General features: G+C 31.7%; 1 protein-coding gene across 1 annotated transcript; it reads left to right on the forward strand.

The window, feature by feature from the left end:
* Nucleotides 1-13,988: 13,988 nt before the first annotated feature.
* Nucleotides 13,989-26,823, forward strand: LOC124371843 (serine protease snake-like). The gene is made up of 7 exons (XM_046830202.1): nt 13,989-14,166; nt 17,306-17,539; nt 18,759-18,901; nt 20,338-20,447; nt 22,649-22,923; nt 24,127-24,287; nt 26,619-26,823. Exons 1-7 carry the CDS (start codon nt 13,989-13,991, stop codon nt 26,784-26,786), a joined length of 1,269 nt encoding a protein of 422 aa, XP_046686158.1. The 3' UTR covers nt 26,787-26,823.
* The last annotated feature ends 406 nt before the right edge of the window (nt 26,824-27,229 follow it).

Raw genomic sequence — 27,229 nt, forward strand, 5'->3', positions numbered from 1 at the left:
GAGGCAAGACTAATGTAGTACTACTATGCAGCTGATATAATGTCTTTGAAGGCTAACTAATGTGACTAGGCCTAATTCAGAATTGTTGTGTAGCCAGGAATTTTGGCTGGTCTGTGTAGCAACAAATAACTACTTCTTTTACTATATTTCTATATCCTCAGTTTGTTGATTGCTTTTCTTCTAATTTACTTACATGGAGAAAATATGGTAGGTCTAGCTTATTAGATAAATAATACAAAACTTACTTGTTGATGGGCGATTTCTGAAAAGATCTCTTGCAGAATTGTCTTCATTTCCACTTGGCAAATAGATAAAGAATAAATTTAATAAGAATAAATTTATTTTCTCAGGATAACATAAATACATACAGTAGTTACAGAGCGTGAAAAAAAAAAACAAAACAAAACAAAAACTCTCCCAGGTCTGACCTTAATGAAGAAAAAAAAATATCAAATTATACAAACTAAAAAAAAACCTTTGTCCAAATTGTTAAGTCTTAACTACTATGTACATTACAGCAACTACAATATGAATGTTAATTAAAGTATACATCAGATAAAAGCTAACAAAATACACAACTAGAGGAAGAAAAACTAATAACATTTTTAATATGTACATATAAAACAATATTTTAAATCCTGAGAAAATTTAGGGCCTCCAAGGCAAGCCTGTTTAGAGGACACCGTGTAATTATATTATTAAAAACTAAAAAAAAAATAAAATAGTCTGTGTCATCTGCAGAAAAAAAAACAAAATTAATTAACTTGATGTACATAAGCCTTTGTCTTCAACAAAATTGTGTAAATAATTCATTAATTAATAATAGAAGCTGATGTTTACAATGGGCTAGCCTACTTCCAGAATAACTGTTCTTTAAGAAGCAGAAAAGGCTTTGTCCTTTAAGAAGAAAGTGTGCATAAAATGATCTTGGTAGTACCATATTTGTTTGTTAAAATGTAAACTATTCATCTCTCAAACAATGAAACAGGTTTTAATTACTTATTAAGTAAACAACTTACCTTCAAAGAGGTTAGGATCACTTCCATCAGAAGAACAATTGTCTGCCATTTCTTTCTATCTAGTTGTCTATTATCCAAATATTAACAAAATATTACAAAAATGAATTCTCATTTCATTAATATTAACAATAAGCAATATAATTGTTATTAACAATATTTAATAATAACAATAATAAGCTCTTCCCACCACAGTAAACTTGACTGACAGACAGAGTAATGAAAACAACAATGTGCCATGCAGCTGTTTCAAACCTCCTGCTCAGTAGTCAAGGGGTACATGTGACTTGTATCTCTTGGCCACTCTTCAAAATAATGTTATTGTTCAGTAGTCAATGGTATTCACTGCTAGAGCTCAGCACCTGATGGTGACTGACTTATACCTCTTGGCCACCAACTTTTTATTATATTTAGCTACAAGAATCTGTGTCTAACTCATTTCACCAAAAAAATGGACTTGTACCCCTCGTCTTCTAACCCCTTCAAGTAATAACTCCATTTCCCTATTCAGTCATTACTTTCCAAACATTCACTACACGTATTATGTAATATTCAGACTGTTCGAGACCAATATATATATATATATATATATATATATATATATATATATATACATTAAATTGTATAAATGGCAATAGCCTTATTTAATTTCAATAAACATTGAATCGCAAAAAGTACTTGCTCCGCCGGGAGTCGAACCCGGATCAAGTTATATAAATATATATATATATATATATATATATATATATATATATATATATAAATAAATATATATATATATATATATATATATATATATATATCGTCATATCGTCTACCCAAAAATCAAACTTTTCTCCTTTACAAGAGGATATTAGAACTAGGTTTCATCTTTCCAATTTTTCGGATAAAGATAGCCTCGTAAAGATATCCAAGTTACCCTTAAGCGATGAAGTTATGTGAAGACTTTCATTCACCAACACAGGAATCCCAAGTGTTAGATCCCACACGTGTAGTAGTCCTGCGGCTAATCGGACGGACGATCGGACGAATTTCAAAAAAGCTTAACTTTGCTGCGTCCGGAAAGAGATGTGTTAAATTATCGTCCAATTTTGCAAGTACAATCTACAATTTTCATGCATGATTGCGTAATTTCATCACTACTTTTCAGTCATCTCAACTATCTTACTTTACATATTTGAATTTTTCTTTTAATACTTGTTTCAATGTAAACCTTTGTAAGCAATGCTTTACATAAATAATCTTTCATACCCCAAAATTTAAAATAAAAATATACCTATGAAATAAAAACAATTGAAGGATATAGTACGTCCTTTTTTAATAATAATTATTTAAAAGATTCTTATTTTCCTTTTCTGATATTTAGGACTACTAACCTATCACAACTACTGAATGACGAAATAGTTGGCGCCTATATATAACTATATTAATGAAAACCCATTTCTAAACCCTCATATACACAATTAATAGTGATATAAATTAGATGAAAAAATATTATATAAGTATATAAAATAATTTATCAGTTAAGTACATAAAATTAGGTATAAAATAATACAATTATTGACAAGATTAAACATATCGGCAGATGCATCAAATACGGAAGTACATTGTTTGATAAATTGTTTATACACCATGACAATTCTAATAGAAAATCAACGCCCACAGTACGAGAATAGAAACTGGTGCATACGAATCTTACGCACTAACAAAAATAAAGTCATTTCACTTGTGATTTATTCCATCGGGCTGATTAACTGATGCCACTTTATCTTTAAATTGATTTCTTGGATTTCAGGACCAATATGCAGAGAATGACCAATTGAGCCTAACTTGCTGGTCAGAAATATTCGGACGACTACGACGAGTATAGTTTGACTAGATTTAAGGCCGTCTGGATCACTTTTTATTCTTCTTTAAACACTTTTTCCTTCTGCTGTAGAATACTTTGGGCTTCAAGACGCTTTAAGAAATGTATTCATATTGTTCGGTTAAACAGTTAAATAGCAGTGGCTAATAGATAACTGGATTAGATGCTATTTACATAGTATTTTCCGTTCCATTTAGTATTTTAGCAATATTGGCTCGGGATGTAAAAAATTAGGTCAGTCATATATATTAATCTTCATATTTATTCTTATCTTCAGACAGATGCCGCAACTATAAGTTAAACTATTATATCTACCAAAAACCTCTTACATCTAACTTTGTTTGGTTATCATAATACCGTATTCCTTCTTTTTATTTACTTTTTGAAATTTTGTCCGTTCGTTACTGAACTCTATCCTTCGGGAGGCAACAAAACTAATGGCCTTTGTATATGAACCCGAGATATCACGATAGCAATATAGACTTTAAAGTTTGCGTAACACTTTAACATACACGTAGGTAAGAGTTCGATTATGTTGCATGTCCCTCCATGGGATATGGTTGGGAGGTACTGAAGTTTAACAATTAGAAGATTGAAAATATGGTATAGGACTTAGTTAAGTCTGTAAGACTTCTAAAATACTTTTCCCTTGTAATAAAACTATAAGTATACTATTTTAAAGCATTAAGTGCCCACTATTTGAATAACCAAGACTTATCAGGAAAAGTTTTTAATGATAAAAAAATATCAACAATTTGCTTTGTGTTAATTTAAAAAAGATTTTTAACATATTATGTCTACTTTGAACTGAGAATACCATTTCAGTAAAAAAGTGTCTACTTCTATACATGTATTACACTTCTAGCAAAGTCTGAGAACAAAAAGACCTAACTTCTCGCTTTACGTAAGTAATGTTGATAGCTGAGTCTGCAGTTATCCGCGGCACCGCACGTAATTTCATTAGGTATGCTCGTGTTTGAGCATATTTGATTCGTGTAGATTCAATTTCCTACGGCAGTTTTGAGTGCCCCCTTGCTAATACCAGGAAAACCTGGCAAACAGTGTATCTTTATGGCCACTGTAATATAGTCTGGTCTAAGCCTTTTTATTCCATAGTTGATTAGTTTTCCTTGTTTAAATCCATTATATACACACACACGCACACGCGCACGCGCACACACACACACACACACACACACACACACACACACATACATACACATACACACACAACACACACATACAGATCCGATAAGCCTACTTCTGTCAAAAGGCAACTAGTATGGGTTTCATAACAGTCTGTAAACGTATTGTAAAAGTTAATTAGTAACTTTGTTATTTTTATCTAATAACTAATATTAGCTAAAAATAGACACATATTTTCACTAAAACTTTTAATTCTCTTATATCGTCATTTTTATAATCTATGCTAAGCAGCGGTTGCAAAAAAAGTTTGAGTTAAGTTAAATAGACACATATTTTCACTAAAACTTTTAATTCTCTTATATCGTCATTTTCATAATCCATGCTAAGCAGGGGTTGCAAAAAAAGTTTGAGTTAATTTATGAATTGGTATGTTTTAATACAATCGAACTTACTCCATAACTTCACATTATATATGAAAATAATTGAAATTATTGGTTATTTAACTATATATCAATCATTTTTTATGCTATCTTAAAACAATGATTACACAAAACATTTTATTAAATTTAACGGAATATTTTAATGAGTAATTCTCATTCTTAAAAACCTTTTTTCTACTTTAGTGACCATTTGAAAGAAACCCGGAGGGGTTTTCAAAATAAAAATAGGCCTATATTCATACCAGGTACTATAAGGGCCTTTTTTCAATTTTTCAATACATTCAGGGGAATATTCTACGTGTGAAAGATAAACAAACAGGAAGAGTCAATTTCGCATTTATAATATTATTAAGATAAGTGCATTTAGAGACCAGTTTGGACAAATAAGATTACAATTTTTTATGGTTCAATGGTGGATCATTTAAAACTAAAAATATTACACAGATACATCAGTATACATAAAACTCTCTATCAGTACACTATATAATCTTACAGTACCATCAGCATTGTAAGATATAATAAAGTTTTAAATATGATAACGAATTTAGTGATTATTGTTGCTACAATAAAGCTGTGGTTCCACATTTTATTGTTATTAATATATCACTAAGGTTATTTTTGACAATGAAAGGAATGTGAAGCAAACAGGATTTTTCCAGACATTTGCCATCGTTCAGTGAAACGTAGTGTTACAGATTTCTTGTTACACTGAACGATGGCAAATGTCCGGAAAATTCCTGTTTGCTTCACATATCACTAAGGACGTATTATATAGTCTATAATATCTAATGAATTGAATATAATCACTAAAAGTATTAATATAGTTTTTATCATTTATTAGTCTATATTAGTTTTATTGCTTAGGTCACTCTTATGGAGAATTCCGTTTATATACAAAATATTAGATTATATCATAGTTAAAAACCAAAGGTAAAAGTAAATATGTGAACTCTAACTAAATTTGTTATAGACAACTTGCTGAACCTAACTTAGGATATAAAATAGTTGTTGTGGGATGAGTCCTATTTAAAATATGTGGGATAGAAGAAATTTCTCCACATTTTCCGGATTTCGATCTTCCCTTCTAGTTAAATACAAATACTGTATTTGTCAAAAAATTACTTAAATTCAATTGAATATATTGTCTTTTGTTAAAAAATTAAGCAAGTAAAGTTGGAAATATTTACACGAGGTTTTCCTGTTGACCTCAAAGATCACCTGTCTTCCCAGGAATTTCCTTACAGCCCAGGTCTTGTAACAACCCATAGTAGTAATGACTTGCATATTATTGTGCAAGTTATTGTAGCTAGACTTACATAGCATACTTAGTCATTACTTCCATGTGGGAGCAAAAACTGCATAGTGTGCGCTTAATAAATGTATGTAAATCTTGGCTTTGGTAATATGATATCGTAACAACATAATAACCCAACTTCAGAAAATTTTAGAAATAAGCAAACAAAAATTGAGTCATATTTAAGGAAATCGTGTTTATATGTGACTGAGATTGAAAAAATCAAACTTGAGATGCATTTAATAGTTTTTAAAGGTAACTTACACGCATTTGATACTACGACAAATCTTTAATGCATTGGCTATGGCAGACGGCTCTACTGTGTAGTAATCTCTTGTAATATCTAATACTAGTAATCTCTAGTAATACTAGTTATATTAACTCAGTATAGAGCCAAAGTGAAGGTATTAAGTTATGAAATACCACTTTGCTTATATTAGAATTTACAAAAATATATAAATAAACGAATATTTCGAACACAAAATATAATACAAAATCTTTTTTGCTAGCTACTATACGTTTTGGCAAGTTGCTTCACTTTGAGGACTAGACAATGTTTATCTAAAATCCCAATGTACATATTTTTTATAATTTTTCCATGCAATAAGAGATCTAAGGTTTGGACTTGAGATTGAATATGTCTCCTTATTACAGTAAAGTCGACGCCGAGATTGATGGTACAGTATTTCCTCCATTTGAATGGGCTGAGCCATAGCGGAGCCTAACTTTCTGCAGGATGTCTCAAGAACGGAATGAGCCTGGAGTTGGAAGTTTGCATATTTTTACCACTCAAAAGGCTGAAATATCATCCTTATCCATATTTGCTTGTCATTCCTCAACGCAATATCTGAAATATTTGTTTTAGACTTGCAGTTTTAAATGAAAAAATTTACTTAAAACAGCTACCAATATAATGTATAGACAAACGTACGTAGACATGCAGAACTTTTTAAACTAGCCTGAATAATATTAAAGATTGGTTTTAATAAAATTAAAGTTAGGCCTAAATTTTGGGTCTTAAAGTTAGCCACCTTTCTTTGTGCCCTTAGCATTTGTTTTCGACAGAATAAGCGTCTGTTAACTTGATATAGTAATGTAAAAGCTCTTGCTTCCCAAACCGTGTTCGCTATATCATAAAATTGCTTTGGTTCGGTCTAACAATTGTAGGAGTATTTACATACCTAACCAGTATGTGTATGTCGTCAATAAAAATTGACGCAATCTACTATTTTCATAGTACGTTGCATTTAATGCCTGATGAATTGCTTTACGTTTCTAATTGATATACATAATCACGGACTCACTGTGCTCGCTTGCTTCCTCAAATTGTAGTCATGGCGTGAATGGTTTTCGAATCATGGTAATGCTCAGTTCCTCCATTTTTTTCAGCTACTGTAAAAATGCAGTCCTATAATGTCCAAGGAAATCAAATTCCACACAAAATTTTCAAATTCCCAATTTTGTTTATTAGATAAATTCCAGAGTAAGTCGCCAATGGTCCCATCTATAATAGATGTTAGATAATAATATATGTCATTACTATATGTATCACACAACGACAGTTAATTTATATTGATGCCAATTAAAATTAAGGTGACATTACGTGTCTGTGAGCGTATCATCTTGTAAAAATGGGTCTTATATTTATAATAAAGGTCTTTCTCATAATAATTTTTAAATAATTTTTAGGTGGTATTTCGGAGTACAAATATGCCTATATTTGATTCCTTAACGTAAACACGACGGACACGATGTCTTGTCAACGATTTTCATAGTACGTTGCGTTTAGTGTCTAGTCATTAAGGTGAGTTTTATAATATTGATTTAATTCTTCTAAAAACACATTTATTAAAATATTTCTAAAGCATAAGATGTTTTTGATTTCCCATTTGTACAATCTAGAATACCATCCATAAAGAAACTTTTTCTGTTAACTGCATTTCACTATTGCTGTACTTAACCTTGTACATCATTAAAATGTTAACAAATGTTTTAGTTTATTTTGAAGAACCTCAGCTGAAACATCTAATAAGTTTTAAAGTGCAAAGCTGTTTAATACAAGTTAAAATGTTATAGTTAAACATAAATATTATCATTATTTTACCAAATTATATAGTGTTTCGGGAAAAGATTCTAGGTCTCAAATTCACAACTTTTAAGATCGAAGGGCGCAGCCTTCTTATTGAAAGGGGTTAGTTATTATGTAATCTATTGAAGACGAACGTATTTTTTTTAACGGGACTAGACATATCAGGTACGTATAAAAAAAATTAATAAATACAAAAAAAGAGATTTTTTTTGTATCAAAATTAAAAGTTAAGAGAACCAAAACTAAATAAAATTTTACTCATCTTCTTTTGAGATTTTTTATACAAATTTAAAGCTAGATTTGTACACCTAATTTGATATAAAAAGTCAAACCATCTCTGTTTAAATTATCTTTATGTCTAAAACATTCATTCCATAGTTTGCTTTTGTCCCAATGAAGAAAATACATAACTTAAGTACGACTTAAATATTACTACAATTAAAAAGAGTCAGTTCTACCCGTTTAAATTTTCTTCCGGTCTAATTTATTTATGATCCTACAGTTGTTCAAGAAAACATTAATGTTGGTTTTCAAGATCTACTTGGGCACAATTCATCAACTACCACACCTTGTTACCTTCCTCCTGTCTATAGTATTTCAAAAGTCATACTTAAAGTTTGCCTACTTGTCCCAATTAGGAAAGTTGGGTATCGCATGACTAAGAATTTACTGCTCTGCAACGTAAGTAAGGGCCGTTTGAATTCACTTCAAGTCTAATTTATTTATGATCCTACCGTTGTTCAAGAAAACATTAATGTTGGTTTTCAAGATCTACTTGGGCACAATTCATCAACTACCACACCTTGTTACCTTCCTCCCGTCTATAGTATTTCAAAAGTCATACTTAAAGTTTGCCTACTTGTCCCAATTAGGAAAGTTGGGTATCGCATGACTAAGAATATACTGCTCTGCAACGTAAGTAAGGGCCGTTTGAATTCACTTCAAGTCTAATTTATTTATGATCCTACCGTTGTTCAAGAAAACATTAATGTTGGTTTTCAAGATCTACTTGGGCACAATTCATCAACTACCACACCTTGTTACCTTCCTCCTGTCTATAGTATTTCAAAAGTGATACTTAAAGTTTGCCTACTTGTCCCAATTAGGAAAGTTGGGTATCGCATGACTAAGAATTTACTGCTCTGCAACGTAAGTAAGGGCCGTTTGAATTCACTTCAAGTCTAATTTATTTATGATCCTACCGTTGTTCAAGAAAACATTAATGTTGGTTTTCAAGATCTACTTGGGCACAATTCATCAACTACCAAACCTTGTTACCTTCCTCCTGTCTATAGTATTTCAAAAGTCATACTTAAAGTTTGCCTACTTGTCCCAATTAGGAAAGTTGGGTATCGCATGACTAAGAATATACTGCTCTGCAACGTAAGTAAGGGCCGTTTGAATTCACTTCAAGTCTAATTTATTTACGGATTCACATGTGAGTTTGTTTTTTCACTGACCAATAAATTACATACACATTTGGGATTTTTTATCCTACTTACTTTCGTTGTTTGTGTTCTGTTTCCTGTTGAAGCGATTGTGCCATCATTTTGACACCCATTAAGCTAATCTACAAATGTTGTACACAATGTCAAGGGAGGCAACCAAAATTTCCAACGCAGTTCAATTGCGTTTAATAGTATTTCTAGTGCATTAGGTTGTTCATTCTACACTGATGTAATATAATTTAAAATTTAGATGATACAGTATTTAAAAGGTGCATTACACTACTATATCATGTATGGACTGTATTTCAAATACTTCTTAAAACTTGAAAGAAAAGAAATGTTTCTGCCTCTTTCATGAACTTTAGCTAAACGTGTTAGTAGCTATTAAGTGTCAGTTCACTTGAGATTACGTGTTCTAAATATTTTAATTATTTTCGAAATTCTTAAATATCCTGAAATATTTTTCTAAATTTTCTCTCTTTTTAACCTTCTTTGGTCTTCAACGAATATAAAAAAATAATTAGCCGGAAGGGTCCAGCCATTCTCGTTCCGTTCCATTACTGTTTAGCAAAATTAATAGCGATTCACGTTTATATAGAAGAAGATGTTTCCAATGTAGAAGATAAGATTATTTATTTTAGTTTATTAATTCCCCCTCTATATATCAAATTGATTAGTCAAAAGTATAGTTTCTAATTTAAAAAGCCTACAATGCGTTTTTTATAATTTATTTTTATATAAAGTTATGTAGATTTCAGCGGAGTTCCTTTTTATTCCACTCATAGTAACGAACTTTCAAACATTTTAAAATATATATAACTGAAAACCAAGACTCTAGTTATATTCCGTAATTTTGCCTCAACCTTTATAGCATGCACACAGTTTGAGTCGATACTTGCATTTTTATTTTTAATCTTTACACAGACCATGTGAACGGGCAATTAACAGTATAAAACCATAGGTTTCATTTTCATAAGCTGATGAGCAGAGGGAGGATGGAAATATGACGTAGATGACAGCGGTGGCACTGACTGAGTATTTAAAGCTTCAGCCGGAGAACGCGGAAAGTCCAGTCACCACCAGCCGACCGAAGCGACACAACTTCAGGAGTGGTGTTTAGTATTCTGTCAGTATCAGCCATGGTGCCCAGGGGACCGATGCCGGCACTGGTGTGCCTGTGCGTCTTCTGGAGTCTCAGCGAGGGGCAGGTGCAGCCGAATTTCTCTCTTGGTTAGTTTGTTCTTTGTAAAACTTTCATGCAATATTGTTTTCAGGATATTTAAGAGTTTTTAATAAAAGAAATAATGAAGTTTTTATAAAAAAAAATATTTCCAAATTAGTTTGGCTGATTAAATCCAATTTTTTTTTTTTTTCAAAACTATTCATTACTAAGCATTATTAGTAAACATCACTCAGTTTTTATCTAACCTCTTAATTGAAAATGGCGTATGGGAAATTTTATAAATAAAGTAACTTTATTAGTCGATTTCATAATTTGAATCTTTTTATTACATTAAATTTAGATAACAGTGATTTTGGGGTCTTGCATTATTAATATATAAAAAGCTGCAACCGTCTGTCACCGAAAGTGTGCATACCATTTTGGGGTTTTATATAATCAGCAAAATATAAAAACATAGTAATTTGCAACTCATTAACACAATAATTTGGATAAAAATTGTACAGTGATTCTTATTATGAAAACGTTATTACATAAAACCTATGAGGAAATAGTTCAGTTCGTTCATTTGATTGCTTGCATAATAATATACCTAAATTCAAAGCGTGTATACATTTTAATGGTATGGTTTGCTTTTTCGATTACAGTAAAAGCGGTTTAAATAAAGTATCCATATTTTGAACCCTTACCAAATAATTGTTTTACTATCGGAGTGTCCTATGGAAATATGTCTATAAAATATATTTCTGGAAAAAAATTTCATTTTGTTACTTCTAATAAAAGTTCAAAATTAAAAATATAACTGTATTGTAACTCCTGCAAAAGTAACTACTAATTTATAAATATAGTACATATAATACCGATTGTTACTACTTTTACATGTTAGCATAAAATTACAGAATTAATAAATATTTAAAAACTTGAATGTAGAAAATTTAGATTACTTTGTAAAACTATATATAAACATATGTTACACAAGAGCACGGCTTCATTTATTAATATCCATAAGAAATACTTCTCACATTTAACATGTTTATTACTTTAAATAAATATAAGCAAGTCAATGTCTTGTTTATAAATAATATAAGGGAATGTGAAAGGAAATATCTGTTTTTTTAAACATACATTAACCATTTTTAACACAAATACAAAACAAACTTTAGGAAAGTTTCATTTAGCTCGTCTTGCACTACAAACTTTCCATTTCTTCTTATATTTAACATGTTGTGAAAATAAGATAATAGACGCTTCTCTGTTAATATTGTGCTAAATTATGTAAGAAAATAGTAATAGACCACTTTTGGGACTGGCAGAAAATCATTGTAGAAACTCTTCAAAGGTCCATACATAAATCAGTAGAATTGAATGTAAAATAAAAGACTCTATAGCTGTTTTAATGTTCAATTTTCTTCAATATTCGTGAGCTGTTTATTTAAAATATTCTAAAAATAATGAAAAATTGTTTACAAAATCTTAATTAAAAATCTCTCAAATCGAATGATTTTTTATATATATATATGAGAAATGTTTGGTATTAAATGAAAATAGAAATGTTTGGTAGTCTATAATAGAAATATAGCAAAATTAATCTGAAATTTCTTTTACAATATTAGCTGTATACACGTAGTAAGGAATATTGTAATTTTAAATATACTCGTATGTTTACTTAATATTTTTAATACCTATATTTTATGTTTTAGTCATAGCAAGTAAGCTTAACTCTTTTACATTTAAGTATATGCCGGTACTCGACCTTGAATATCTCACTTGCCAGGTAAATGTGCTACCATTACACCTCAGATCCCTTACTTTTTACGGTTTAATTATTTTGTATTTGGCCGCATCTGTCACATATGCGTTTAAATAAATAAGTTAACATATGATTTGAAGACGAAATACCTGTCAAACGACTTTTATTACGTCAAGAACTTTTTAAAAATGGCAATAGCTAAATTTAATTAATATTTTTCGAGTAGGTTCGAGTCCTAGTGGAGCAAATACTTTTTGTGATTCAATGTTTATTGAACTTAAGTTCGGCCATTTATACAAATTGGCAGTGTTGATAAACCATAAAAAGAGTTTTTTATTTGTATTATCGAGTTTTTAGACCGGTTCGCCGATTTCAATTTGCACCAGGAGCGGCCGGTCAAGGTTGATGATTGTGGGACTTAAATTTATGATCAAATAAAATTCAAAACACATTGCGGAAATTTCGTCATAAGACCTAACAAAATTTATTTCCTAGCTCATACGCTTACGCGGCTTATGTGATGCTATCATCTAAGTTTCCGTTCGACACCGCGGTGAAACTTTGCTAACGCAGTTGAAATCTTCAGCCAACAGAATAAACTGATCTTAAATTGTCCCAGCGATGATGATGATTGAATGTCCCAGCGGCTACGGTACATTCTAAATTCTCTTGGACTTAATTGGTCAATGAGCTCACCGACTAGGGTAACCGCTTTGACAAGAACAGCCATCGTCAACGTAATTACCAATATCTCGAATGTCTCTGTTTCTGTTTTGAATGCGGCCATCTCAGACCATTTCGCGCAAGAGGTTCTTATTGAATGATTGCCCGCAGGATGGAGATGGGGCATCGGAGCTCCAATACAAACGCGTTGTGTGACCAAACAATATTCATGAATTGAAAATGCATCTAGCGCTGGAATCCTGGGATTTCCTAGACGAATATAATTGCCTAGGTGACATATTTAATGGATTCAACAATAGATTCATCTTTTATTTGAATTTGTCATGTCCTTTAAAAACCAGTAGAGTAAAAAATGGCCAAAGAGAATACGTGGATTGCTCGCGGTATTTTAACTTCCAGGAAAAAAATAAAATTTTATCATTCAATTTTTACAACAAAAATGAGGAAGGAAATGTTTTAAAAACGGCTTGGAAAATTATTAACCAAACCGCCAAACTAAAGTCCACAAAAACTTTAAAATGTTTGGAATTGTTAATGAAGATATAATTTTTACACAGCTAGAACACATGGCGAATGAGTTCAGTGCCTATTTCTTTTCGGTGTCTTCTGCTTAGTTTTGTGGGAGGTCCGGCTGCGGTACGAGTCGAAATCCGGAACCGCTGACATCCATGGTCGTTGCCCGTGTTGACGAGAATGAGGTGGCCCGCATCATAAAATAAAGTCTGCAGTTTTAAGGACCTTCGGGTCGTTATGTCTCATGATCTCAGTCCGTGGAATCATATCTCACGCGTATGCAGCAAGGCCAATTCACTAATGGGATTCTTATGCAGAACATCGAAAGACTTTCAATCTCCAACTACATTGACAACACTGTTCAAAACCTTAGTGCGTCCGATCCTAGAATTTTCATCTGTTGTTTGGTGTCCCTACCTGACAGGGCACATTGATACTCTTGAGCGAGTGCAGATCAGATTCTTGAGGCTCATCGGACTGCGTCTTGGCTATCAGTTCCTGGAGACGCCTGTTGACTGTTTGAGGATCTCCCTTGGCCTTCCACATTTAGCGACTAGAAGGATGGCGGACATCTTGATTCTTCATAAGATGGTTAACGGTGCTCTAGACTGCCCTCGTCTTCTCTCTCTTCTCGAGTTTCGAATTCCGACATCCACTCGTTCCGGGGACATCTTTTTCAAGAGGGCACTTCCTTCTCTTTACAGCTACTACAGCTGTATTCCCAGACTTATGAGAGAAGGTAATGAGGTTTCAGGTGGTGTGGAATTTTTTGGATCCTCTTATCAGTCATTTCGATCGTGCTTGGGGAAGCTACTATGACGGGCAACTGTGTTAGTTCTTAATTTGTTGTTGTTTAGATGTTTACTGTTATTATTATTGTGTTCATATTATATACGTGTTATTATTGTTGTCCAGATTCCTATATATATATATCATAACACTATTGACCCTAAAGTAACCCACCATTATTATTTTTATTATATAAGTTTTGTTGTTTAGCTGTTTCTGTTGTTATTATTATTGTGTTCAGATTTATGCGTGTTATTACTGTTGTTCAGATTATATAAATTTCATCTCACTATAGACCATAATGTAACTCGCCATTATTATTATATAACTTTTGTTGTTAGCTGTTTCCGTTGTTATTATTATTGTGTTCAGATTCTATACGTGTATTATTGTTATATATTTTTTGTTATTTAGCTGCTACTTTTATTATTATCTCGCCCAGACTCTTTACGTATTATTATGATTGTTAACTTGCAATAATTATTGTTGTTCAGATTCCATGGATAAACCTTATTATCCATGTTACACTACTGTTAGCAGATTCCATGTTACACTCATTATAAACCTTATTTTAACTCACCATAATCCTTTATGTTATTATTGTTATTTTTCTCTGATTGTGTTTTGATTTTGTTGTTTTGATTAATATTAAGTAAAATGCTTGGTTATGGATAGCTGCCACCTTTGTTATAAGTTATGTTGTACAAAATGGTTTACCGTTGAATTAAATAAATAAATCATACAGAGATTGAAATCAAAAATTCGACCGACATAAATGGTGTTTCATTGTGGTTGCTCAAGTTATGCTTTCAGCATATATTGACACCACTAACCAAATTAATAAGCTTTTCTTTCATTTAAGGCTCTTTCCCATCAATTTTAAAGACTGCTATATTAACACCTATCTTTAAGAAAGGTGATTCCAGGTAAATGAGCATCTACCAGCCGATTTCAATCCAGCCGGTATTCAGTAAAGTCTTTGAGGCTGTCTTCCTGATTCGGCTAAATGCGTTTCTGGAGCGTTTTGAGATTTTGAGTCCAAATCAGTTTGGATTCAAGAAAAACAAATCCATAATCGATGCAATTTCGAACCTTCTGGATAATGTTTTCGATGGGTTGGAGAGGCGAGAACATGTGCTCAGAGTATTTCTCGACCTTTCCAAGGCGTTTCACTGCGTGCATCATGAGACACTGATTAACCAGTTAGAACTTTGTGGCATTCGGGGTCTCCCTCATATATGGATCTCGTCTTATCTCAGGGATAGATACCAGTGTGTGCAGATCTCAGGTGTCATGTCGAGGAGAAATAAACTGGTTCATGGAGTCACACAGGGATCTATTCTTGGGCCGGTTCTTTTTCTTCTATATGTAAATCGAATAAATTCATCGAACCAACATGGAAAGATAATTCAATATGCCGATGATACGACTCTCTGCATAAAATCAACTTCGAAAGAAAATCTTGAAATTGAATCCTTCATTGCTGTCAATTGCTGCACTCACAATTTTTCTGAGATCAACTTAAGAACAAACAGTACAAAATCTAATATTATCAACTTTTGTCTCCGACAAAATGAAGATGTAAGCCACCCGGCAGTTTTTGTAAAAAATGAGCTCTTGGAGAATACTGACTCTACCAAGTTCCTAGGGATGTACCTCAACAAAGGTCTAATCTGGAACAATCATGTGGACTATATCTGTGCTCGTGTTACTTCAGGCATCTACGCCCTGCGTAACCTTGCCAACTATTGTTTACAAAAAGTCTTAAGAATGGCTTATTTTGGCCTGATTTATCCATACCTGACATATGGTTTAAGACTTTGGGTCAGCTGTGCCAAATACAATCTAGTAAGAGTATTCAGACTACAAAAAAAAGCTGTCAGAATAATTTTCCAATTAAACATCAGAGAGTCGTGCAGGGATGCTTTCAGGGAGCTCGAATTGCTGACTCTGCCCTGCCTCTATATATTGGAGGTTGCCCTGTATTGTCGATAGAAATGTGTTCTTATTCGGGGTAGTGGCATTCACTCTTACGAAACCAGAGGCAAAAAGAGTTACCGTGCAAAACAGCATAGAACGATGGCTTTCGAACGCTTGCCGTCACAGGCTGGAGTCAAATTTCTCAATCGGCTCCCTGAGGGTCTTATGCAATCGGATAATTTAAACCAGTTTAAAGCTCTTCTAAAGCGCCTACTGGTATCGAATGCGTTTTATTCTCTCGAAGAGTTCATGGCTGGCTGCTGGGAGAATTAGAATCAACATTTACAAAAAAATTAATTAGTAGAGCCCCGAGTCTCATGTTGAATGAATGTTGGCGTGAATGGAAAAGAGATGTATGTTTGAATGAGTATTGTAAGTATGAATGTGTATAGTAGGGATTTTTTACAAATACTTAAACCTGACTTTTGCAATGCAATGTCTTATTGCCAAAATGCAATAAAAGAATTATTATTATTAAATGGAAACTGCTAAACCAATATTATAATCCTTAAATAAAGAATGTGGGCGTAGTCGATTGGCTGAATGTTAAACAAAGGACGATAATTTGGACTATTTTCCCTGATGAATTTGTTTATAATCTGGTTCTGTCTTCTATGTTAAAGTTATTGTCCATTTTGAATATATTTAATATTAATCTTACTCTAAGTTTTAAATTGTTTCCCAAAATAAAGTGAGCACAGCTAAATGGAAATTAAGTCTATTTTTGAACACAATAGCGTTATGACCATTCATCTCTTCAAATGGTATTTTAATACAAGAAGAGATTACAGTACCGTTTTGATATTATATTTTTAATATTTCATCATCTAAAATTGTCGTGTCTCTTTTACATAAAAGAACGGATAAAGAATGTAGGATCTCAGTTAGTGAGAACGCTTTTACCACATATTAGTGATGCTCATACCTTTGACTTACTTTAAAAAAAATTAACCAAGGTTCCAAAATTTTAAGCTTGCTTAGGCGGTAAGATCTGGATCGGCAAGCCGGTGATGAATTTTCCGAAGGCTATCCAAAATGATAAGCTAACTTATATAAGTATTTCAATACTCAACTTATTGTGGAGTATTTACTTTTGTAAAATGTGACAGGTGATGTCTGTAAGCAATCAGGCGGGAAGACCTGGATCTGCAAGCCAGTGATGAATTGTCCCAAGGCTATCCAAGACCTTAAAAAGAGAAGAAAAGTCATACAGTGTCGCTTCACAACTCCTCAACCAGTCGTTTGCTGTGAGCCTTTAGATAGTCCGAAGCCCCCTCCTCCACCGCCTGTGACTGGAACAAATTTTTCATGGCCTTCGCCTGCGGGATCTAAGAGTAAACAGAGTACGTTGCTATGGCATTTATTATTCTTTTTATCTAAAATTTATGCTATTATGAAAGGTTCTGCTGGGTTAAATAGTAAAATTTAATAAAAGTAAATATAAAAAAGGAATTTATACAAGTATACTGTAAAGGCGAGTAACATAATTGTTCACATTAAATCAGAGAATAATATGGTTATTTGGAGTTTGGTTTGGTTATTTAAGTAAAGAATTTCCAGTATACGCTTTTTAAGAGATTGGCTATAAAAATAGAAACCTTGATAATAGTTCCATGTCAATTCGTAGAAGTTAATATTAATTATTGGGACGAACCTTAAAATAAAGTTTAATATAATGTTGATATTCTTCTATATATATATATATATATATATATATATATATATATATATATATATATATATTTACATGATATTCTTTGGTTATAACTATTAAATACTTTTACCAACAATTTTTATTAGCTTGGTTTACAAATTGTTAAAAATATACTGCATATATAATCTCTCATGAAGTGGAAGAATTTTGTTTTACCACTTTATATAAAAATTATCTAAAGACTGAAACTATGAAATTATAAAATTAAATCAAACCATAACTTATTGTTATATCCTACTATCAACACTATCTGTAAGTGTTTCTGTATATACCAGTAAATGTTAAAGAAGCAGAATGAAAAATATTAAATAGAAAAAAATGTCAAATCATTTCTTACGACACGTTTTATTTCACATTCCAGAAACTAAGTATATAATACATAATATGTGATAAAAGACGATATTGGAACAAGAACTATGTTCTTCCACAATGAAATATAAGGAAATGAGTTTCTTCTCTTCTGAACTCATACTCAGGATAGACAATTGTGTATGAATATAGCGTATAGAATAATAGTTTATATTAAAATACAAACTTTTTATAGATTATAAGAGATTTTTCTAAAATTACTCCCATAAATTTCAGCCTTACATGTATTTATTTCAGTGTTGACGATAGAAATATATATATATATAATTCTTATTCAAGGAACATTTATATGTGTTGTATTTGTTTTCTCATAACATTTAGCAGGTAAATTAAATTTTCAACGTAGTACATAGTTTAAATTAAGTGTATACCACAAAACAAAAATGGTATAAATAATAACAAATATAGAAATAATTAGATACGTGAGTAAATAAATAGAATTTGATAGAAGTAATTTATGTAAATGTTGAATCTTTCAGAATGCAGGGAATACGCAGAGTTTGTATTTGTGAAAAGTGCTGGCTTTATCCAAGCTAAGGAAGAAAAGATTGATACCTGCGTAATCGGAGAACCTCTCATCACCAAAGGAGAGAACGCACAACCTCGGGAGTATCCACATATGGTTCGTACAACGCTGTCGGCCCACTCACTCTCTCTCTCTCTCTCTCTCTCTCTCTCTCTCTCTCTCTCTCTCTCTCTCTCTCTCTCTCTCTCTCTTTCTTTCTCTCTCTCTCTCTCTCTCTCTCTATATATATATATATATATATATAAAATTTTAATTTCAATATATATATATATATCTAAAGTACATCATACTGTTTATCAGTAGTTTTACTTCTCAATTTTAAATGAAGCCATTCAACATTTAATGGAAATTTTCAAGTTTTAGTGCCATGGAGTGTTTTCAAGTAGTCTTTCCTTGTGGAACATTTAAATTTCGTTTCTGTTTGCTAGATGAGAGTATTAGAAGTAATAAACATTATTTTCTAAACCTTGATATATCTTGGCCATTCAAAAAACTTTTTAATTGTCATCGGAAATTACTATATTTTAAATAACGAGATCCTAATACATACAAAATAACTCTTGCAGTACCACGGTTTTACGTTGGTTTTAAAATAATTATCCTACTGGTTTCTTCATAGTAGAGATACATGAGCATTAGGAAGAATAAAATCTGGGAGAAATAATTTCAATCGTGATTTTGTGATTAAACCCTCGCTTTATGATCCAATCGTCTAATCTGTTTTATCCAATAAAAACATGTATTTTTTCTCTTTACAAAATAATGTAAGAAAATAACTACTGAATAATAATATGATATTTGTAGATCGCATAGTCCTATAATTACCCGCGTTTTATACGTCTAGCACCTTACGCTCTTATGTTTTCAGAAATGTTATTCACAGTTAGGAAAACTTATGTTACAATATTGTAATTAGAACATCTAAGTTTCCCGTTTATACTGAACAAAATATTTTCTCGCACAGTTACATTCTTGAAATTTTTCAAACACTCTATGCAAAGTCAACCTCAGTCCTCAGTCAGAGGTTTTAAATATAAACCGCCAAAAATACGTATCTGCCCTTACAGGTGAGTAGGAGGGGGAGGGTATATATCGTTTTTGTTTTGTAGCTTCAGGCAAACTATGAAAGTATGTATGTTTAAGATGGCTTCATTATCACAGCCTAAACCTTTTTGGTCAATTTTAATTTATATTATTTGTTACTACACAAATATTCAGTATGAAAGCACACGAGGTCCATCAGTATTGTGGACAGTTTTTGTTTAACATAGTGTCGACTGTATTTGATTCTTTACAGGGTGTACTATTTCAGGAATATAATTGAGTTGGCCTGATATATTTTGGTATATCAAGAATATAATTATGATCCATAAGCCTAAAAATGTAAGAAATTAGATCAAGAAACTCCATGGAAATATTACTCAGTGAAGTTCCAGGAGGCTTTGAAGGTAGTTTAGTTATATTAGTTGCAGTTACTTTCATATGCCACGTTATTTCTGTTAAATTAAATATTTTCTGTTTAAATGTTTTAGGCTTTGATAGGCTACGGGAATAGAGACTCTATCGAGTGGTTATGCGGAGGCAGCTTGATCAGCAGGAGATTCGTGATTAGCGCGGGTCACTGCACTGACAGCGGAACCAAGTAAGCGTTGTGCCGTTGTTATTTCAATGCATTTATTTCCAAACAAAATACTGAAATTAGTATTCCAGTATAATTTAGAGATTAATTTTGGTTAATACGTTTTTTCTTTTACAGTTTCTATATTCCTAATTATCAGTGTAAACAGTTTTATTTGCATTTGTCAAATTGATTTAGCAATTGAATTTATTTGATTGAATTGATCATTAAATATTGACAGCAAAGACGAAAATCAGCAAAAATATATTGCTACTAAGTATTGCTTAAGTTCATGTAAATTTTCTTAATAAAGTAGAATTCTGTGTACATCCTTAGGATAATTGTAGTAAATCTAAATGGGTATCTTCGCCGGTTACTAATTGAGAGCAGATGAGTAATTCTTTTGTTTTAGCTAAAGATCTTTCCTTATTAGCTGAGTCGAGTGAGATCAGACAACGTATTTTGCTTAGTGTGCTGCATCAGTGTAGTAGTTTGATTTCAATTCTCACTGATTTGTGTCAAAGAGTTGAGCAATTTTAAGAAAATCCCAACATTGTATCTGGTGTTACTATAGAGTCAATGTTAAGTGAGAAAAATTTAGTTTTCTAACAGTTGTCTTCTCCAAATGTTTAGAAAAATTCACATGAGTGTCGTATTAGTCAAAGTTGCAGGGGTTTGTAGTTTAAATGTAAATTTAGATCAAAGTTAAACCGTTTATTAAATGAAAATCCTTATTTTATTGTTATATACCATAATAGTTACTTATTTATTTAGTTACTTATGGTAAGTTCTTCAACTACGTAACAGAATTTTAATCTAATTAATAATGTTTGTAATACCTAAATGTATACGATTAAAAATATAACTTAAATTATTTGAACATAAAAACCAACAGGCAAATATGTTATAAATAAATTATTTTAATGTTAAAAAAAACTTTTTTGTATTCAGCAGATTACAAGAAAACAGTTTAAAAAAAGGAAAACAGATGTTGAAACAAAATATGTATGGTAATTAACAACTTTTAGAAACAAACTGTTTACTCTTTGTTGTGCAAACTTGCTTTACAGCATAAACTTTGTTATAAAAATGGACGGTTCATGATTGCAGAATGTACTAATATTCATTTTACATACAGATGTGCTGAGGGTAATGCACTAATCCTCCCTTAAATTGGGGTTTTTTAATAACAAAGGAAAATAACTGCCACATAACCTTTTCACAGTTATCCTTAATTTTATGTTACAACGTGGTTTATCTTTGGATTTACCTTCATATTTATATTTCTTGTATCACGATCTTTTTTTGAACTTGTATACTAAGAAATTTGTTTAATTTGAACATTTTTAAACGTCTACCATTTTAGAATGGATACTTGGAAAAATTTTTACATTCTATGTAACTTGGAATCGAAAAAGTGTAGATAACAATAATATAAAAAAAACACTCATAGAGTTATCTTCTGGCTAAGCTACATAGGACAGATTTTATCACGTTTTATTTATTTGTGCTAACCTACTTATTAAACATTGATCAAATGATTACAGTATATGAAAAATGGCCACTCACCAACATTGGAGTCAATAATTACAATTAAGTAATGGAAATATTACAGTTTTAATCACTTATGTAGATGATTAAAATTTATTGGTTAATCCGAAAACTGCTTTTCGAAATTTCAAAGTGTAAGTCCTTTTTTAGAATTTGTTCGTAAAAAATCAAGGATTTTCTGACAACTGCCGTGACATGGACCATCTTCTTTAACAAATTTGAATATTACTGATGGTTGAATGATTGTTTTATGATTTTTAAATGCTTTAGGTCTCAGGTGATTTTATTTAAGTTGCGGTACGATATATACAAATTTACTTACAAAAGATAATTTAAAGTAGGTTACATTGAAACAATAATCTATCATGTATGCAGGAGAAAACAGTTGATTATAATTTTCTGGACCCACTTTTCTTCTAATAAGATAGTAATTAACACAGTTTAGAGACATTGAAATGTTACCAATGGTTAAAGATCTCTTACTGCATACCCTGCAAGTCTGACTGTTTACTGTACATTTCATACGATTTTTACCCCCTAACGAGATTTTTATATTTTCAATTGCAATTTTATTTTTACATTTACTAGTGTTGATACAATTAATGGCAATAATTATATTATTAAACAAAATATAATATTATTAAAAATATTGTATTATTAATTTACTTCCACAGAGGACTGGCCAGGTGGGTGCGACTAGGAGATTATGACATTTCCACCACGTCAGATGACAAGCAAAATCTGTCCAAGTCTGAACAGTACGAGATCATAGAGAGAATCAACCATCCAGATTATCAAAGTCCTATCGCGTACCATGACCTCGCTCTCTATAGGTTGAACCGGGAAGTACATCTAAACGAGTATATCAGACCCATCTGTCTCCATACGGGAGACAAGATTGCTGGGGATGGTTATGCCCTTGCTACTGGATGGGGTAGTCTGGGATGGTGTGAGTAAATTTAATGTTTTATTTCTTAGTAAACTTGAATTTCCTTAGTAAACTATATAGAATGACAAACATTTTCAATATTTGAGGTACTAAAAATGTGGCTTTGTGTATATCCATGTGCTAGTCATTATAGTACTGCCAAGTATTGTAAGTTCCAGTCTTTATGTCACTCCAGCGCTCTTAGCATAGGAGCTGCGGGTCACTAATTTATTAGAAATTTAGTAAAAACCTGGCTGTGGAAAACCTGTTCCTTTTGAAAGCTCCTGCCGCTGTAAATCATACAAATATCTATCACCTGATCTCTGGCACCATATATTCTCTATGGGATTGATTTCAAGGTAATTCTTTATAATACGGTTAATGAAATCATTCGACATATAGAACCTCGTGTCTCGTAGAAATCCCAGTCCTTATGATGTCATAGCCCTAATTATTAGGTCACTTAACCTCTTAAATACGAGAAATACTGGATCTTCATAAACCTCAGATGTCTGAAGCCAAGGATATATAACATTCTCAGGCCTTTGAATTGTTTCAACTTCTGAATCTACTAGCTATCTGATGCGTTCATTGATAATTCTTGGTTAACTTCCGATCCATGTTTTGTATGAAGTTTATAAAGGACAATATATCTATAGTATTGAACCATATTATAATTAGAATGCCACAAGATGATTTTGAAAACTCATACGTTTGTATTTCAAATTTTTGTTCAGAGGACTTTTCGATTTGAGAGTTAGTCCTTTAAGATTTTTACCTCAGCAGGCAAAAAAATAAAGAGTATTTTTTTGCTTCACAAGGCTTTTAAAGCAAGGTTTAGCGTGATTGTGTAATTAAGATGAAATTCCAAAATTACGTGGGAATTATAGGGGAGTAACTGCTAAAGAAAAAATCCAAATTTGTTATGTTACATATTTTAAGATTAGCATCGTAAAAACATCTGTACGCATTCTTGAATGTATTAATTTTGTTCATTCATTTATGACAAACAAAATGACTTTTATTTGTTTGATGACAGGGCCTAATATTTTATATAAGTTCCTGCATATTGGCAAGAACATGTGCCAATCAGGATTAATCACACAATAGTTCTAAAAGAAAGGAACTTAAAACTTATTAGCAGTATTACTTCATTACATTTAATATTTCCACTTGCGTTTCACATTGTTCAGTATATGTTTTGTATATTGGGTGTTTTTTCAGTACGTAAAGGTAGTCAGGTGCTACAGAAAGTGAAATTGCAGCTTAAACCATTTAATGTCTGCAAGGCATCCTACAGGGCCGGACCCAAATTACAAAATGGTATACAAGAGTCTTCCCAGTTCTGTGCCGGAGACTCGATAAACAGTGGAGACACCTGCCCGGTGAGCTGATTTGTGTGTACACAATAGTCTATAGCTTATAGAATAAGGTAACACTTAAGTTGGTACACGTGATAATGGCAAGTGTGTTTCGTTATAAAATGCTATTTAAATATGACGTTCATATATGTATTGTGTCTAATAATAAAGTTTTTTATTATTACCTGGGAGAAAACTAATATATAATCCAATAATAGCTTATATATACATTCCCTCATAAAAAGATAAAGGCAAAAGTATATAACACCATACCAAAAGTAGTAATTCTGAATCAATATATAAGTACAGCTTTTATTTAAACTTTTCAAAACTATTTTGATTAAACCTCCTATACTTTCAATTTGTCAATAGTATAGATGACTTTTTTATTTTTTGATCAACAAATTAGAGTAACTTTTTGGCACAAAATACTAATACTTCTAGGATTAACATGATTATAATAGTTTATTTTACTGTATGAAATATAACAGTAACCTTACCTTAGTGCAATGACATGATTTATAATCTATTATCTTTCCTAATGATTAGAGGAATATTAAATACCTTTCAAATCAAATTTGGTCTGCCGTGAAAGTTTCCAAAAGTTATAAGTCAAATTATAACAATATTTGACTATAATCTTCTGCTTTTTTGCAAGATGTTGGCAGTAAGGTTTGTTCATTCCAAAAGAAATTTTGCATCCGAAAATGGAAGTGTATAGACTATTGTATAACTTTGTCTATTTCTAGTTTATATTACATGAGGGATTCATTTGCGTATAAAAAGAGAGCTTTATGGCTTGAAAACTGTTTATTTACGCCTATGGTATTGTAAACTATATACAATATTAAATTATGTTTTTATCAAAATTTGACGTTTTCAAGGTTTCCGGCCTTTGACATCCTAATTCCCAGACAATAACGCCTTTAAATTTACTAATTCAACAATACCATTAAAGAAGTGCAACTGTCAAAAACAACTATTCACCACAAAGCAGTTAATGAAGATTCCATCTCTTGATGGAATTAATGAATTTATAACTAGAAGTTTCCACAACATTCTTGAATTCTAATTAACTGAATCCAAACTCAGACGTACCTTAACAAATAAATTGAAGTCTCCCTATGAGTTTCAAAAACTTTAAATTAAAAAAACCTTTCGTTTTGCAAATTATTCAGAACTAAAAGCTAGAAAGCTAAACACCTACGAAAACATGCCTCTAACTACATACTCCTAAAAATATTTAAACATAACACTATTTTCTGTAACTAATGTCGTTATCACTACAAAGATATTTTACTGCTATGTCATGTTATGAGTTATTCATAAAATATAATGAAGATATTTGTAATATTTTACTGATTTGATCATACATGGATCATTTTGAGAGTAAGTCATAAAGGTATGCGTTCGTCGAACAGATGATGATAGCGGCGCAATGTATGAAGCTACTACATCTGCTTCCCTACGCATGTAGCAGTGTCATAATACAGGTCACAATGCTATTTTAATTTTTATAAATTATTGTTGAAATTTCCTAATATTATATATACTTTCTATAAACTTGTTATTACTGTTATATACTGTTAAATCAATATCTTTTCCGTAAATATCTTCGTATAATACATTAAAGATATTTAAGATACTTTACTATAGAACTATAGGTGTTAAATATTTTACTATTTCGTGATTTTGGGGTTATATTAATATTTCAACAATGGGCATGACTTACATAAACTTATTTCCAGAACTTGATAAAACATCTTATAATTACAGTATGTTACAACATAAATCATCAATGTTTGAAACTCTGCATTAGATCTTACAAAATGAGTAAACAACTAGGTACTTCTTTGTTTAAAGTTTGTTTTTTACGATGGCAGGATTGCGAGGGAAGCAGGATTTTTTTCCGGACATTTACCATCGTTCAGTAATAAAAAAAGTCAATGACACTACGTTTCGAGATCTACGTTCTGCTCTTCACAATTGGTCTACATTCGCCGACCAACCACCTATTGTATTCTGTATTTCAGTTTTAATAATTAGTGTTGTGTTTATTATTTATTATGCGCATGTTTTAGTGTTAGTGCAGTTGACACACAACATGGTGGTTGTGATTCCTGACACGAGTGTCGCAACGCTCTAGTATGATATTTTAACCTAGTTTCTAATTATGGGTTAGGTTAGTTTTTTACCTAAAGAAGAGATCGGATTGCAGATCTTGAAACGTAGTGTTACTGTTTCCTTAACTAGGTACTGTCATATTTAACGCAAATTTTGACTGATTTTTATTGAATATTAAATATTTAAAAGGTTTGTAAATAAAATTTTAATTTTGAAATAATCTATTAACAGGGTGATTCTGGCGGGCCGCTCCAAGCTGCCCTGGAGACACCTTATTGCATGTACAGCCTAATAGGTGTCACCTCCCTTGGTGGCAAACCGTGTGGCGGGAACAGGCCTAGCGTCTTCACAAGAGTCTCTAATTACGTCTCCTGGATAGAGAGTATCGTCTGGCCTTAATTTCTCTCAGATATGAAGATCGGAGTGATGCAGTATTTATAATTAATTATTTATTATATTTTCTAATTATTATAACAGTAGTGTTTTTCTATCTTATATAATTAAATAATAACAATTTTACCTATCTAGTTTCTCTATCTTATTACTTCGTAATCACCTTTTCATAATGACAACGATCAATATAACTCTCTTTTGAAACCAATTTAGGGCTTTAACTTAAATTTCCATTAAATTTCAAGCCGAATAAGGTTCAAAATAACAGAGAATCGCCTTGAACTACTGGATCTTAGACGAAAATACGACATTAAGTTGGGTGTATTCTCATAATAGCAATACGAAACCAATACTCATGTAAGTTGTGTGGATCAAGTTATGAAATCGGGAGACGCCAACATATTTTGTGCAGAAAAATCTCTAGAAATATCTATAAGAATCTTCTGCAG

Source organism: Homalodisca vitripennis, unplaced genomic scaffold, assembly GCF_021130785.1.
Source record: "Homalodisca vitripennis isolate AUS2020 unplaced genomic scaffold, UT_GWSS_2.1 ScUCBcl_2119;HRSCAF=6545, whole genome shotgun sequence".
Lineage (NCBI taxonomy): Eukaryota > Metazoa > Arthropoda > Insecta > Hemiptera > Cicadellidae > Homalodisca > Homalodisca vitripennis.